At 40.8% G+C, this 14157-nt stretch overlaps 1 protein-coding gene across 1 annotated transcript; it reads left to right on the top strand.

The window, feature by feature from the left end:
* The first annotated feature begins 5515 nt into the window (after positions 1-5515).
* LOC113133139 (G1/S-specific cyclin-D1-like) lies at positions 5516-9448 on the top strand. The gene is made up of 5 exons (XM_026311733.1): positions 5516-5719; positions 7077-7292; positions 7741-7900; positions 8886-9034; positions 9114-9448. The coding sequence occupies exons 1-5, from the start codon at positions 5516-5518 to the stop codon at positions 9267-9269; spliced, it is 885 nt and encodes a 294-aa protein (XP_026167518.1). The 3' UTR covers positions 9270-9448.
* Positions 9449-14157: the final 4709 nt, after the last annotated feature.

Raw genomic sequence — 14157 nt, 5'->3', positions numbered from 1 at the left:
TGTTGTCCTCGTCTGAAATGAGGCCGATGATCACGGTCAATCTCCTCCCATATTCAGGGTGAAGAGGAATGGTACCAAGACTGTTCCCTGCAGGCCCCCTGTGCTGCAGGCTACTATGTCAGACACAGTCCTGTGCTCTCATGAACTGTGGATGATTGGTCAGATAATCCAGAATCCAGTCTGACTGATGGAAGTACACCCCATGTGCTCCAGCTTGTCCCCCGGAAGCCTCAGTGATATGGTGTTAACAGTACTGGAGAAATCGAAGAACATGATCCTCACAGTGTTGGTGAGAAAGAGCTCTGTGTAGGGGGTAGATGACTGTCATCCACCCCGATGCCAGACTGGTAAGCAAACTGAAGTTTGTTCATAGATGAGCTCACCAGAGGGCGCAGATGGACAAGGACGAGCCTCTCCGGTGTCTTCATCAGGTGTGATGTCAGTGCCACTGGTCTGCACAGGACTTGACGAGCCTGGAGCTCTGAAGTTGAAGCTTTCTTCACTTTGGTCTTCCTAAGCTCAATCCTCACCGGTTCTGTTGTCATAGATAGACTGTGGCAGGGGGTCAGAATGTGGGATTGTGTGGGTGGGGGGGCTGGCCCATTAGCCGTAAGACTGCTCGGGGTGGCTGTGAACTGAGAGTCCTGAAGCATTGGTTAGGTGTGGGGGAGGGGCAGGAAAGCCCGCTGCTAGTGTGGCAGAGGGGGGTTGCAGCAGAAATGTCTGTGAGGGGTGAGGGGCAGGATGATCAAATCTATTGAAAAACAAATTGAGATCATTCACCCACTTCTGGTCCCCCACAACTTCAGAGTTTCTGTGGCCCGAGATGGTTTTTAAACCTAAACTCTATCATCCTCCTGTAGCTGGCTTTCCCTTCCCAGATCTTCCTCAGCTCCCTTTTCAACTCAGTGTTTATCAGTGTTGTTTTGTGAGTAGCGTTAGCCATTTGCCTCGCTGAAGAATATAAAAATGGAAAAACAAACAGTCGCTGTTGCCAGTTTTAAAAAATAGGGGGTTTGATTCTTGTGTCAGACGTTAACGGTGGTCACACTCATGACTCCTCTAGTGACATCAGTCCTTGGCTAATCAGTGGCCCACAGTCTGTTGATATCACATTTTATATCAGCTCAGCTCACTTGGAACCTCGGCTGAGGAGGTACTAAAAAAGTACTTACTAAAAGGTACTATCCTCTAATGGAAAACCCCAAAAACTGAGTCGAGTAGTGGTAGTGGAAAAGTCCCATCAATGTGTAGTTCCTGAATAATAATAGAACATGTCGACCATGAACCAGTTCGATCCTTGGCTTCCCTGGTCCATAAGTCAAAGTGTCCTTGGTCAAGACACTAAACCTCAAGCTGCCCCGGTGGCTGTTCCACCGTTGTATGAAGGTGTGAGCGATTGTGAATGCGAATGGGTGAATGGACAAATAGTGTAAAAGCGCTTTGAGTACACTTGAGTGTAGAAAAGCGCCATACAAGTATAAGACCATTTACCATTTACTTGTAGTTCCCAGAGTTTCCCAGACTCCTGTCTCAGGTGACTCTGAACCATCCCATAATTAAGCTGTGATAGGCCTAGACTGCCTGAGGAGTCCCCATTGGGGCACTGACCTCCTCTCCTCTCCTCTCCTCTCCTCTCCTCTCCTCTCCTCTCCTCTCCTCTCCTCTCCTCTCCTCTCCTCTCCTCTCCTCTCCTCTCCTCTCCTCTCCTCTCCTCCTCCCTCACATTATTATGCTACCATTGAACTTTGTCCCTTCTCTCTAACAACAGCACCTGCTCTGTTCTAACTCAGTAGGTGGTGCAGTTGAGTCACTAGACATCTGATGTGGAGTGCACATTTTAACACAAGATCCACTGAAAAGTTTCAGCCTTATATTCGTGATCTCAGTATATGGATGGATAGATGGATGGATGCTTTTGTCTATACAAGAAGGAAATAAACTTATACTAAATCCAAATCATACAACTTATTTTCACTCACATCATGAATGCATCCACCATCTCAGTCTTAGTGGATGCAGGTCAAATCACAATATCTGGTAGACTTGGCTAAATAAATATAAAAACAATATATAATGCAACAATAGACATTGGTAGTGACATGACACTTTAACTTACATCGGTTCTCTTTGCGTTCATTCACACACACACACGTATGGTTTGGAGGGAAACAAAAGGATCTGCAGGCCTGAGGGGTGTGGTTTTATACTCTCTTGGGTGTGGCTGATACAGTGAGCAAGGGAAGGTAGTTTAAGACAAATTCAATTATACAGACTTGAGATTTAACATAACCAAATCTTCCAAAATTATGCTGTATCATTTATGTATTGTACTACACAGCAAAGTAATTCAAAGGATCAGCCTGTCTGGGATTTATTTAAAATCCTAGACCATGTCTGTAGTAGTGTCTGGGTTGACATGCTTCAGTGAATGCAGTCTCTGTCCCTTATATCTCTGTTCCTGCGCTCGGTGACTGTGAGAATCTGACCCTATATATTTCAGCATATGGCTCGACTCAAATGAGCAGTACATCATTACATAGGGACAGGCAGAACATAATTGAACAGATGGCCACAGAGCTACATTCTTGGCTCAGGCCATGGACAAACACAAAGAGAGGTTAGTGAGGCCATAGGGTCTACAGTATGGGATTTTTGATAGAGAGACAGTTGCTATGCACCACTGATGAACACTTTCCCCATCTACCAGTCCAATTTGCAACAACTTTGCCCCTGTGTTCTCAAAAGTCTCTATATCTACATCAAGCCAACACACTCTGACCACTTTATTAGAGACACCTATTAAAAGCATTCTTTTGATTTTTGACTGATGGACTGCTTTGGTTTTTTAAACAGTCCTCAATGAAATCCAGACTCTGCTCCTGTGTGTGTTTTGGAGGTAAAGACGGAGTGAGGGACACCCACTGAGGAGAGTTTTCTTTTTGGGGGTTTCTTTTTGTTAGTACTCTTGGCCTTTTAGTGTGCAGTGTCACAGGCACACACAGACAAGCACACACACCAGCACATGCGCACACTGCTGTCCACAGACTCCTCCCTCCCTGTGTCCTGTTTTTCCAGATCACTTAACAGGACAATTACTCCATTCATCTTTTCATTATGGTCTATTGTGTTCGTACTGTAGCTTTAGAAAGCTTTTTTGTAGAAAGTATGTCTTTCTTTTCTTTCAAGGCTTACTTTTTTTGTTACAATCTGATTGTACCATTTAAAACACTGATGATCACAACATGTTGTCTCTTCCGTTCAGAGGAGTCTGAGGCATGTACAGTTGAATTTGACTCATTCTAGATTCAACAAAAAGTGTATAATTACAAAATTGCAAAAGTTACCCCCCCCCCCATAATTCAGGAAGGAGTGGGGTGCTAGTGGTGGGGGATGAAGGGCAGATTCTTTGAGTAGAGGCCAGGTCCTTTCTCTCTCCTGGTGTCCAGACTTGATAGCCATGATAGCAGGCCATTCAAGTACTTAAAATATACTGATGGACTTGGGTGCTACTGGGAGTGTCTTCCCTTCAGTCACCATTCACACACATATCAGTATAAATTTTAAGGTGTGCTGGATGATGTTGTGTAATACTTCATTAGTCTTACACAGTACTTTTTTTTTTCATTTCAACAGAATCTTTGTGTTAATACAGTATGTAGCAATTAGTACTCGCACAACATTTAGATAATTACATTTAAAAACATGTCAGCAAGTATGCACTTACAGTATGCAAGTGACGTAAACTTGGATGTTTCTAATTCTCCAGCTTTCCGACTGGAGAATAACACAATGAAGAAGAGATCATTATTGAAACTGTTATAATGTCTTCACTGAATCCTAGCCAGAAGCTCTGCATGCCGAAGTCCATCCAGCACCTGTAATAGACAGCATAGACCTGCGTCTTTTGTAGGAGGGCTCCATCACAAGTCAATAGAATTTACAGCCTGTCATTGTGTGTTGTCCAGACTATGACTCTAGACCCTGACCACCCTGTGAAACTGGGGTTAAAGGTCACACACACACACACACACACACACACACACACACACACACACACACACACACACACACACAGAAAGAGACATGGCTACATAGATGTCTGTCTCCGTTTATCTCCCAAGATCTTAACACCTTGAAAGAACTATCCATCCTGGAAAGGGTGCCAGCCTGTGACAGGACTTCCACTTGTAAACACATTTACACACAGTTTCAAGATGTGTTCAGACTAAATCTAAAAGAACTCTAGAAAAAATTGACCACTATTGTACCCAATATTTACAAGACAAACAGTGGTACAAATACACTCACTTTTCTGGTAGACAATTACCTCTAAAACTTGGCTCAAACTTCAGACTGTGAATATGAAACAGTAGGTTCATCTCCCACGGTTTCTTTTTGACAAATTTCATCCAGTCGTCAAATTTAAACATGCACCACAGATGGAAGCAGCAGATAGAAGATGAAGATATGCTGTTCAGCAGTGGAGGAAAATTACTAAGAACATTTACTAGTGTAGTATAATTTTGAAGTTGGGAACAGTCTTTTAACTTTTTCTAAAAATAACCTGGCACGGTATTGATCAAGCTTATTCCCCAATGTTTTCTAATAATATGTTTCTACTGTGTGATACTACCCCGACTAAATGCTATGCCTCCTCTGTATTATCTGTAAATGGAAAATTTGGAGCTTATGTTCTTATCAGATTTTTATCAGTTCTTTGGTAGCTTCTCTCATAACCTGTATATGTGTGTGTTACTCACGCCTCGTTCTAATACCGGAAGTAAATCACTTCATGCATAAAAGTAAAATACTTCTAATGTACTACTTGTTTAACAGGAGAAACAATAACGACAAATAATTAGCAAATAACTAATAATAAGCTACTCATTTGTTTTATTTAAGTAATAGTTGTAGCATCTAAAAAAAAAGGTTTGCAACACAGCGTAAAAATATTCTTTACAAGCCTTACAGTCAAAGTCCTTTTATTCTGAAAATGTAGTGGTATATTTGTAGCATAATATAAGTGAAGAGCTCATTAAATGTAATGTGTCGATGTGATATTCAGTGGTCGATGAAAGGTTGTGTTTTATTTTGAATATTGGACCGGATGGGTTATCGTTTTAGGAAACTTGATTTGACACTGCCCGGTAATAAAAAGGTGGCGGCAGCAGGCGGTGTAGGTCTGTGTCACTCTGCAATGAGCCGGTACTGCGGTTTATCCTGTGACTCCTCCTGCAATAACAAAACTAAGTCGCTTCTAATTCCACGCAGAGGGAATAAAGTAGAACAACCTGGTGACACAACGGAACCAGACAAGGAGTGATTTCTGTTGCTGCATTTTATTCCAACGGGCATGTAACTAAATGTCCTAATAATAAGCCACAAATACAAACTGATTTGGAGGTGCGCTTCTGTCTACAGGACGTGGAGCGGCTCTTAATGTGTTGTTAAATAACTGGAATCTTGTTCAGAGGTTTGTGACCGCAGTGACAGGAAGGAGCTCAAAGGGTCCATGGAACCTCAGCTGCTGTGCTGTGAGGGAAACAGGCCTGCCGTCCGGAGGGCCTACAGGGACCCCAACCTGTTGACTGAACGGGTCCTGCTTGCGCTCTTGCGTGCAGAAGACAAGTACCTCCCCGCTCCGAATTACTTCAAATGCGTCCAGAGAGAAATAGTTCCGAACATGAGGAGAATAGTAGCTACCTGGATCTTGGAGGTGAGAAAAAGCCAGTAGGCTACATGGCATTCATAGGCTGGTGTTTAAAAGAAATTCTGCTTATCTCCATTTGTTCCTTTTATTTAATTCTCTTATTTATTTATTTATTTATTTATTTATTGTGAATGATTAAGAGTCGCTGATGAATTCACTGTTGATTTTATGGAAGAGAAAGGAGGTAAAAGTGCACATGCAGTCTTTCAAAAGTGAACCATTTAGATGCAGAATTGCAGTTCTATAGTGTAGATGTCACACTCTAAGTGATTGCATAGCTTGATTTACAGTTAAAGAGTTTGAAAGTATTTGTAAATATTTATGGAAAATGTGGTGAGCTCCCAGTCTGGGCACACTGTGCTGCCTTTGTGCTGGTGGTGGTGTAAGGAACTAACAGGGTTCTCAAATTGTACCTGTGTTAATGCTCTATGACCTTTTAGTAAACATGCAGTGATGTTTCTACCATAGAGTTACTGTTTTATTTGCGTCTTGTGTTTATCCTCCATTAAACCTTATGGCAAGGTTGACAGAACCATTAGGCCTACGACTAATTTAGAAGAGCTACTACTGATTTATCTGGGATTATCTTGAATTTGGATAATTCTGTTAATAATATTTAACTGAGAAAAAAAACAAATCCTCATGTCAGCAATGTTTGATTCGAGCTGGTAATTGACTTAAACTGTTGATGATCCATCCATTCATCAATTTTCTATACCCGCTTATTCCTTAACCAGGGTCACAGGATCTGCTGGAGCCTATCCCAGCTCTCTTTGGGTGAAAGGCAGGGGTACACCCTGGACAGGTCACCAGTCCATCACAGGGCCACATAGAGACAAACAACCTCACACACTCACACTCACTCCTATGGGCAATTTAGAGTCACCAATCAACCTGACATACATGTTTTTGGACTGTGGGAGGAAACCAGAGTACCTGGAGAAAACCCACACAAGCACAGGGAGAACATGCAGACTCCACACAGAAAGGTCCATGGGGTTGCGAACCTGGGTCCTTCTTGCTGTGAGGCAACCGTGCTAACCACCAATCCACCGTGCTGTCTGTTGATAATCCAAATAAGCTTATTCACATGGCCTAAGTGACAACAGTTCACATCAACTATATTCATGGTCCTTGTAAACTATACTGAATAAAATGGATAATTTTTGTTTGGATACAGGTTGTTTGATATTATAACAAAAAGGACTGGTTGTTTCTCACCTCTTCCCCCAAAGACTTTATACCTCACTCACTGGCATATGGCTTCAGCTTAATAGATGGCTTTAGCAGTAGGAGTAAGACAGCAGCCTTATTTTTCAATGGTGATGAAGAAGCTTTGTTGATGTGTGGTTTCTTTGTGCAGGTGTGTGAGGAGCAGAAGTGCGAGGAGGAAGTTTTTTCTCTGGCTATGAACTACATGGACCGATTCTTGTCAGTGGAGCCTACCAAGAAGTACCACCTGCAGTTACTGGGAGCTGCCTGTATGTTCCTGGCATCTAAGCTGAAGGAGACAATCCCACTCACTGCTGAGAAACTCTGCATCTACACAGACAACTCTATCACGCCTACTCAGCTTCTGGTAGGTTGTTTAGAAGGAACCATTGCATAATAAATTGGGGATACAGTAATAGGGGTGCTATAATCCATCCTGCACATGTGTCTGTCTGAACACTTTTGCATATCGAGTATACTGCAGCAGCTACTTCCCAGATTGGTATGGATTTTAAGGTCCCTAGTGGCTGACTCTTAATAGTATTGATAATTTCCTGACCTTTTCCTTATGCCACATCATAAGATTAAAATTTCCCCTTCTTCTTGGAAAAAATGGGTACACTGTCATAATGTTCAGTCTGTAGAAGTGGATTCCTAATGGTTTTGATGACCTTCAGTGCCGTCTTAAAGCCAAAAATCCTCACAAGTAGACCAAAAATCACCCATCCCCATTTGTGTTAATCCTTGCATCTGTCTGAATGGATCACACTTGAACCTGTCCTTCTGTCCCTCTCCCTGTCCTCATCCACTTGCAGCAAATGGAGCTGCTGGTTTTGAACAAGTTGAAGTGGGATCTCGCTTCATTAACCCCCCTTGACTTCATCGACCACTTCATATCTCTGCTGCCTGTCAAGAGAGAGAACATGCCCATCCTCAGGAAGCACGCTCAGACTTTTGTAGCACTGTGTGCCACAGGTATGCATGAGATTGCATTACATATTTTTGTATAAGAGAAGGAGATTTCTTTTGTGCCGTCCTTACAGAAATAGCAATGGGACTGTATTTATCAATTTGGCGATATGACTAAAGGGTGAATAATTAAACAATTTCATGCTTTAAATTGGGCTAATAAAATTAGTTTTCATTTTCATACATAACCTCAAACTAAAGGACAGAGGTGCCGACAGAAAAACCGACATGTACTCAGTTGAAGTGATGACCAGACAGCTTCACTATGATACCACTCACCAGCTGCCATTTGAGTGGCTGCATCAGTAGGGAAAGGGTTGCTGAGGAGGCAATAAAAGCCATAAGCTGACACAGCTCCAAACCAATGAAAACAAACAATCAGCTAAAATATTATAAAAGGAACATAACACTGATACTGACTTCTGTCTGATCTCTTGGCATTGGTTACTTCTTGGCCTTGTTTCAACATCACAGGGTTGACTATATAAATAAAACCAAACTACACACAGTACATCAGTGGATTATAGAAGTACAAAGGTTTTTTTTTTTAAATTTTATGCTAACTGCCAAATGATAAACTCTAGCTTTATATGATTATTTCATGGCTCAGGCATTTTTGCCATTTGATAAAACGTTTGCTGTATTTGCCATTTTAACTCTATTTACTATTTAGTACTTAATTTATTTAAAGGTGTAACAGATTTCAGGTGGACACGTTGCATCCATTAGTTCAGTTATTTATAAAATTTATTTATAAAATATAAGGTTCAAAAATATGTTCATTCACAGAATGTCAGTGCCCTACTATTGCTTTTTGCTCACCACTTTCTAGTGTACTTGAAGGTACACATCTTTGGATTATGGAATTTTGAATTCTATATTCAGTTTTTTTAGTACCTTTCTTTATACCTTTTTAGTTCTTATGTATCTTTGTTGCAAGATTTTTAAAAAGTGCCACATTAATGTTAGGTACCATTATGCTGCTCTGCAGATGTGAAATTCATAGCCAGCCCTCCATCCATGATAGCAGCAGGCAGTGTGGTGGCAGCTGTGCGGGGCTTGCAGATGAGAATGGTGGGCAACATCATGATGTCACAGAAACTGACAGAGCAGCTGGCACAGACAATCAGGAGTGACCCGGTGGGTGAAAGTCATTCACACTGAACTAAAGCCTCTCTAATCTCTGATTTTCCTGCTAACCTGAACTCTCACTCTTCAGGACTGTCTCAGGGCATGCCAGGAACAAATTGAGTCACTGCTGGAAACCAGTCTCAGACAGGCACAGCAACACTCAGTTAGCATGGAAACTAAGAACACTGGGGAGGGGCAGGACCTCTCTGCCACGCCTACAGATGTTTGGGACATAAACATCTGAATTGAGATGAAAAGACAAGCATGTTGAATACACAAAAAATACAAAAACATACAAAGTGGTGTGTGTTTTGGAGCACTGGCAAGTAACTGGACTTAACAGTACAGAAACTCCTCTTATGAAGTACAGGGGGGGCGGCTGTGCTAGTGACCAGAAGGAGATGCTGACTGAGCACCATCACATCGATATACATGATGGAAACCTGAGGGGGGGCGGGGTTGACAGCAATGGGCATATATTGCAATGTTATACTCCAAAGAGCTAACTCAGGGCTACAAACGTTTTTTGCTACAAGTGAGCAATAAGACATATACTTTATATCAAGTGAATTTTTTTCCTAGTATCATTGCTGGGCAAACTATTACAGCACGGTTGTAGTTACACATTTGGAAATTAGTAGTAAAGTGAAGTAATTCTACACAGGGGAGATTCTAGGATCAGACTTTAAGGGGTGCTCAGCCCCTAAGCAGAATGTGATATTTTTAAAGGATCTTATGCCCAGTGGTCTTTCTGCCAACTCCATCCTGAGCTCTGCTCTTCTGTCCTTCTGTATCCTCCTCTCTCCTCTGTGCTGTCAATCAAATTGCAAGCTTAGCATCCTATCACAAAGTCTGTAAGAGGTCAAAATTGATCCATATTGATTTATAATGTTATTCTAATTGAGTACTGGATTGTTTTGGACAATGCAGTCAGTGTCATCTTGATCTTACTTTCCCTTCCTGAACCTGGTTGTTTTCTTTGAGAAACAAAACGTATAGCCATCTAAGGAAGTACAGATTCCCAATGTAAATATACTTTCTTGTGTAGTTGCATAGCGAATATGTGTAATTTGATCATAAATATGGTATTGGACTTTGTAATGCTTTGCTAATTAGCTATGTGGAGCAAAGTTACTGTTACGTTTTATGTAAACATACAACTGAAACTTTTTTCATTTGTTAACTGCACGTTATTGCTATTTCCTAAATAAAATAAAAATAATAAAGTGCAACAGTTACAGTAGCTCATTACCTGGCAAGTGTGCAACTAAATCAGCTAATGTTGTTTTACAGTGTTCAAAGCATGGAACTGTAACCTCATACTTTCTAAGTCACAGTAATGATGACCCAATGTTCACAGTCAGAACAGTCAACATCAAATTCTCATCTTAGGCTGTTTGTCATTATAATCTCCACCAGGAAATTCATTGCTACCTACTTATACAACTTTGCTTTTATGTGTGTGACTCATTAGAAAACAAGATACCATGTTCTCAAAATCTAACATTAGTTAATAATAGGCCATATGATTGATTATCATTATTATTATTTTCTAGGGGTACTCCTGTTTACTCCCACAGTCCAAAAACATGCATGTTAGGTTTATTTGGTGACTCTAAATTGCCCATAGGAGTGAGTGTGAGTGTGTGTGGTTGTTCGTCTCTGTGTGTCTTTGTGTGCCCCGATTTGTGTATGAGCAATGACATCAGCACAGAGGTGGACTAATCTGATAAACAGTACTAAGGCAAAAATGAGCTGATGGCCCCATTTGAGGCACCTATGTTTACACATGCGCCACAAACCCATCTTATTCATAGCCGTTGATGCCTACCCATATTCTGGTATACTGAGTGTCTCTCTTTCCCAGCTTATTTTGATTACTGGAATAAATGTATTTCAGTAAGGATAAGTTAAACGAAGGTGAGTAACATAATTAGTTTAAAATGCTTTTTTTAACACAACACATTTCACTATTCACTTTACATTACATTGCATTACTGTTGCATATTGCCCCACATTTTGTTTTTTTACCAGTCTGTGCCTGAATGATGACTATAGGCACAATGAGTGAATGAGACCTTATTAAAATCATATGTTTTCTGATCTGAGCAATCTGACAGTGATCAGTAATATATTGCACCAGATCCAGTCAGAAAATCAAAAAAAAAAGAATCAAGTCACTACAGCAGGTAATGTGAACATACATTAAACAGTCCAGACTGCACTAGGACATGATCTTAAACTAGCAGTGGACATGTAAGCATTTTTTTTGGCTTTATGTTTACAAAAGAACAAGTGAGCTAATGTTAAACTCACTGTAACATGACAAAAAAAAACAATTGAAAGTGTTAAGAATTATACAGCATTAATAATTTTTAAAGCATTACTTGCAGCATTATGGGCCCAATTATTTTTCTTTTAAAAATGTTTATGAATTAGAGTTACAGCCCCTTTTCACAGCAGACACCTTGACTTGATAGCAAGAAAAGCACAGACAATTAATCAACAGAGCCCACACACCCAACTTGGCAAAGGACCTCGTCAACAGATGTGCCGACTTGTATAAAAATGAAAAGTGATTTATTTATTTTTTCAGTGCCAGACATTGACGAGGAAAGTAAGAGCAACTGTCTAATTCAACTGTAGATTTTTAGCTGTTAACTTCCTAATGTGATTAACATAATTGACTTGTGTTTTATGGCCTCTTTTTATGTTCTCCACAGCACTGACATTGTCAAAATATTTCTTTCTTTCTTTGTGTTTATTAAGTTCCATGTTCTGTCGTCTGTAATCCCATTACTTTTCCTGGTGGCTTTTTTCTGTCCTATTGTTCAGTATTGGTATTGAGATATTTAGGCAGGTGTTGGTATTAAAGTCATAATTTCTGGTGTGAAGTCAGCACGACTTGGAAGTGATAATCTGATGTGGCCAAAATGCCAAACAGGCCACCCTATTTTAACCAAGCATCCTATGGGCCTTATGTCCTGGCCATGAAAATTACAAACAGGTCGGGCACCAACATATTGTTGCAATTTAAAATGCAACAGAAATTAAATATCAGAGGCTACATCTAGGCAATACTGGCTCTTTAGTATGTGTATTAAACAGTGGAGGACAAAAGTGCTATTTGTAAAGCTGGGTAGAAATTGAATGTATCTAACTGCCAACAGGTGGCAGTGTTACCTACTTTAATGGCAGAGAGCTGTTTACAGAAGAAAGACCCTGACAGGCACTGAGACAGAGCAAGGAATTATCAAGGTATATTAAACCTTGATTTATTTGGGGAATAACAGTTTTCAAAGAGCATGGTGTCTTGGTGATAAGCACTGTTGCCTCACAGCAAGAAGGTTGCTTGTTAGAAACCCAGCAGGGGTGTTTCTGGGTGGAGTTTGCATGTTCTCCCCGTGCTTATGTAGGTTTTCTCCAGGTACTCTGGTTTCCTCCCACAGTCCAAAAACCTGTATGTCAGGTTGATTGGTGACTCTAAAATGCCCATAGGAGTGAGTGTGAGTGTGTGTGGTTATTTGTCTTTCACCCAAAGAGAGCTGGGATAGGCTCCAGCAGATCCCCTTGACTCTAAATTAGTATAAGCGTATAGATAATGGACAGATGGAGTATTTATCAGATAAGGAAATAATAAAAACACACTGAGTACTGTAATGGAAAATCTATTTCATGATGTCCTTAGCACAAATTATTGTTGTGGCACTTGTTTTGCATTCTTGTCTAGAACACCTCAACTCTGGGCGCACTTAATTAATCTGTTCCCTCTCCAGGACAAAGTTTCGTGCCGCCAGCTTCTGTAACTATCCTGATAATACTGTATCAACCTCATAGTGCCCTTTGTTAATCTGTCACTCTGGCAGACTGCTTTAGCACTGTGTCATGATGATGACATTGCAAAGACAATAAAAAACAGAAAAGACATTTAATCCTTACAAGTCTACAGTCACGCCAGCATAACAGAAAACTAGGCCTAGATTTCTAAGGGTTAAATCTCATTTCTATTTCAGATTTTCCATAGAATACTGAAGTTTCTTAAAAATTTCACAACAATTTGTCTCAGGCCCTGATCCACACAGCCAAGGAAAATCTCGCATAACACCAGATAGAGACTGATCATCATTGAAGAAATTGTTTCTAGCCCTTACCTCATAACATTAGAGACAGAGGGGACTGATTGTTGCGAACAGGTGAGAATCTGAAATATACATTTTCATTCTATGACATTTCTTTGGTGATAGGAGTATAGCAATACATAGGAGCAGGAATAATTAAAAAAAAAGAAAAAAAAAAAGATAAAAGCCATAAAAAACAGGAAAAAAAAAATCCCCATGACAAGTCATTACAGGGCAGACAACAACACAGCAGTACGGGGCTGGTGATACAAGGTGTTCTGGGAACACAGAAATGGACAAGGTCCTTTCAAAAGAAAAGAGAAAAAGTCTTACTGCTCACAGATGTTTACTGTCGCACTGGTGGTGCAGGGCTGAGTGCCCGAGTGTTCAGGGAACACAAGGGTTCAAAGAGAAAAAGGACTGGCTCACACAGATAATTGTTGGGAAAAACAAAAAAATGAAAACAAAGCAAGTAAAGAGAATAACGATAAGTCTGTGGATATGACTGCTCCTGATGTAAAGTTCATGAAAACTAATAACGGAAATGAAGCTCTACTTCTTGAACTGAAGTGGTCAAAGAACAATCAAAGAACAGACAAATTTGCTCAAAACAGTTTTTCTCTTTGTCCTCCAGTGTCTCAGAATAAACCAGGACATTGACCATGCCCACCCAACAGCAGCAGCAGCAGCCCCTCCAGCATCACCTCCACCATACCAGGCTGACTCTACTATGTCATCACCTCCATCATCTCCAATATAAGAGCCACTGGACATCAACCAGACGGGCAGAATAACAAACAGTTGTTTCACGGGTCAGAAATTTCCCCCTGTTTTTAGCCATACCAGACACCACACTATTGACCACCTCCCCATTGTGGAAGTAGCAGGTACTCAGGGAACACAACTGCTTTCTATCTGCAGTGAGATGCTGAAATCAGAGAAGTCATGACTCATCTGCCTCACCTGAAACTCTGGTGAGAAGCTCACTAATGAACTAAGCATCTTCTGCCAAGA

This window comes from Mastacembelus armatus, chromosome 6 (genome assembly GCF_900324485.2).
Source record: "Mastacembelus armatus chromosome 6, fMasArm1.2, whole genome shotgun sequence".
In the NCBI taxonomy this organism is placed as follows: Eukaryota; Metazoa; Chordata; class Actinopteri; order Synbranchiformes; family Mastacembelidae; genus Mastacembelus; species Mastacembelus armatus.
The sequence above is the reverse complement of the archived record's forward strand: the minus strand, read 5'-3'. Positions and strand labels throughout refer to the sequence as shown.

What these genes read in the sequence shown, in the direction of transcription:
- LOC113133139 (XM_026311733.1), top strand. Translation starts at nt 5,516, where the DNA reads ATGGAACCTCAGCTGCTGTGCTGTGAGGGAAACAGGCCTGCCGTCCGG. An exon ending in TCACGCCTACTCAGCTTCTG is followed by an intron (nt 7,293 to 7,740) that starts GTAGGTTGTTTA and finishes ATCCACTTGCAG; the next exon opens with CAAATGGAGCTGCTGGTTTT. An exon ending in TGTAGCACTGTGTGCCACAG is followed by an intron (nt 7,901 to 8,885) that starts GTATGCATGAGA and finishes GCTGCTCTGCAG; the next exon opens with ATGTGAAATTCATAGCCAGC.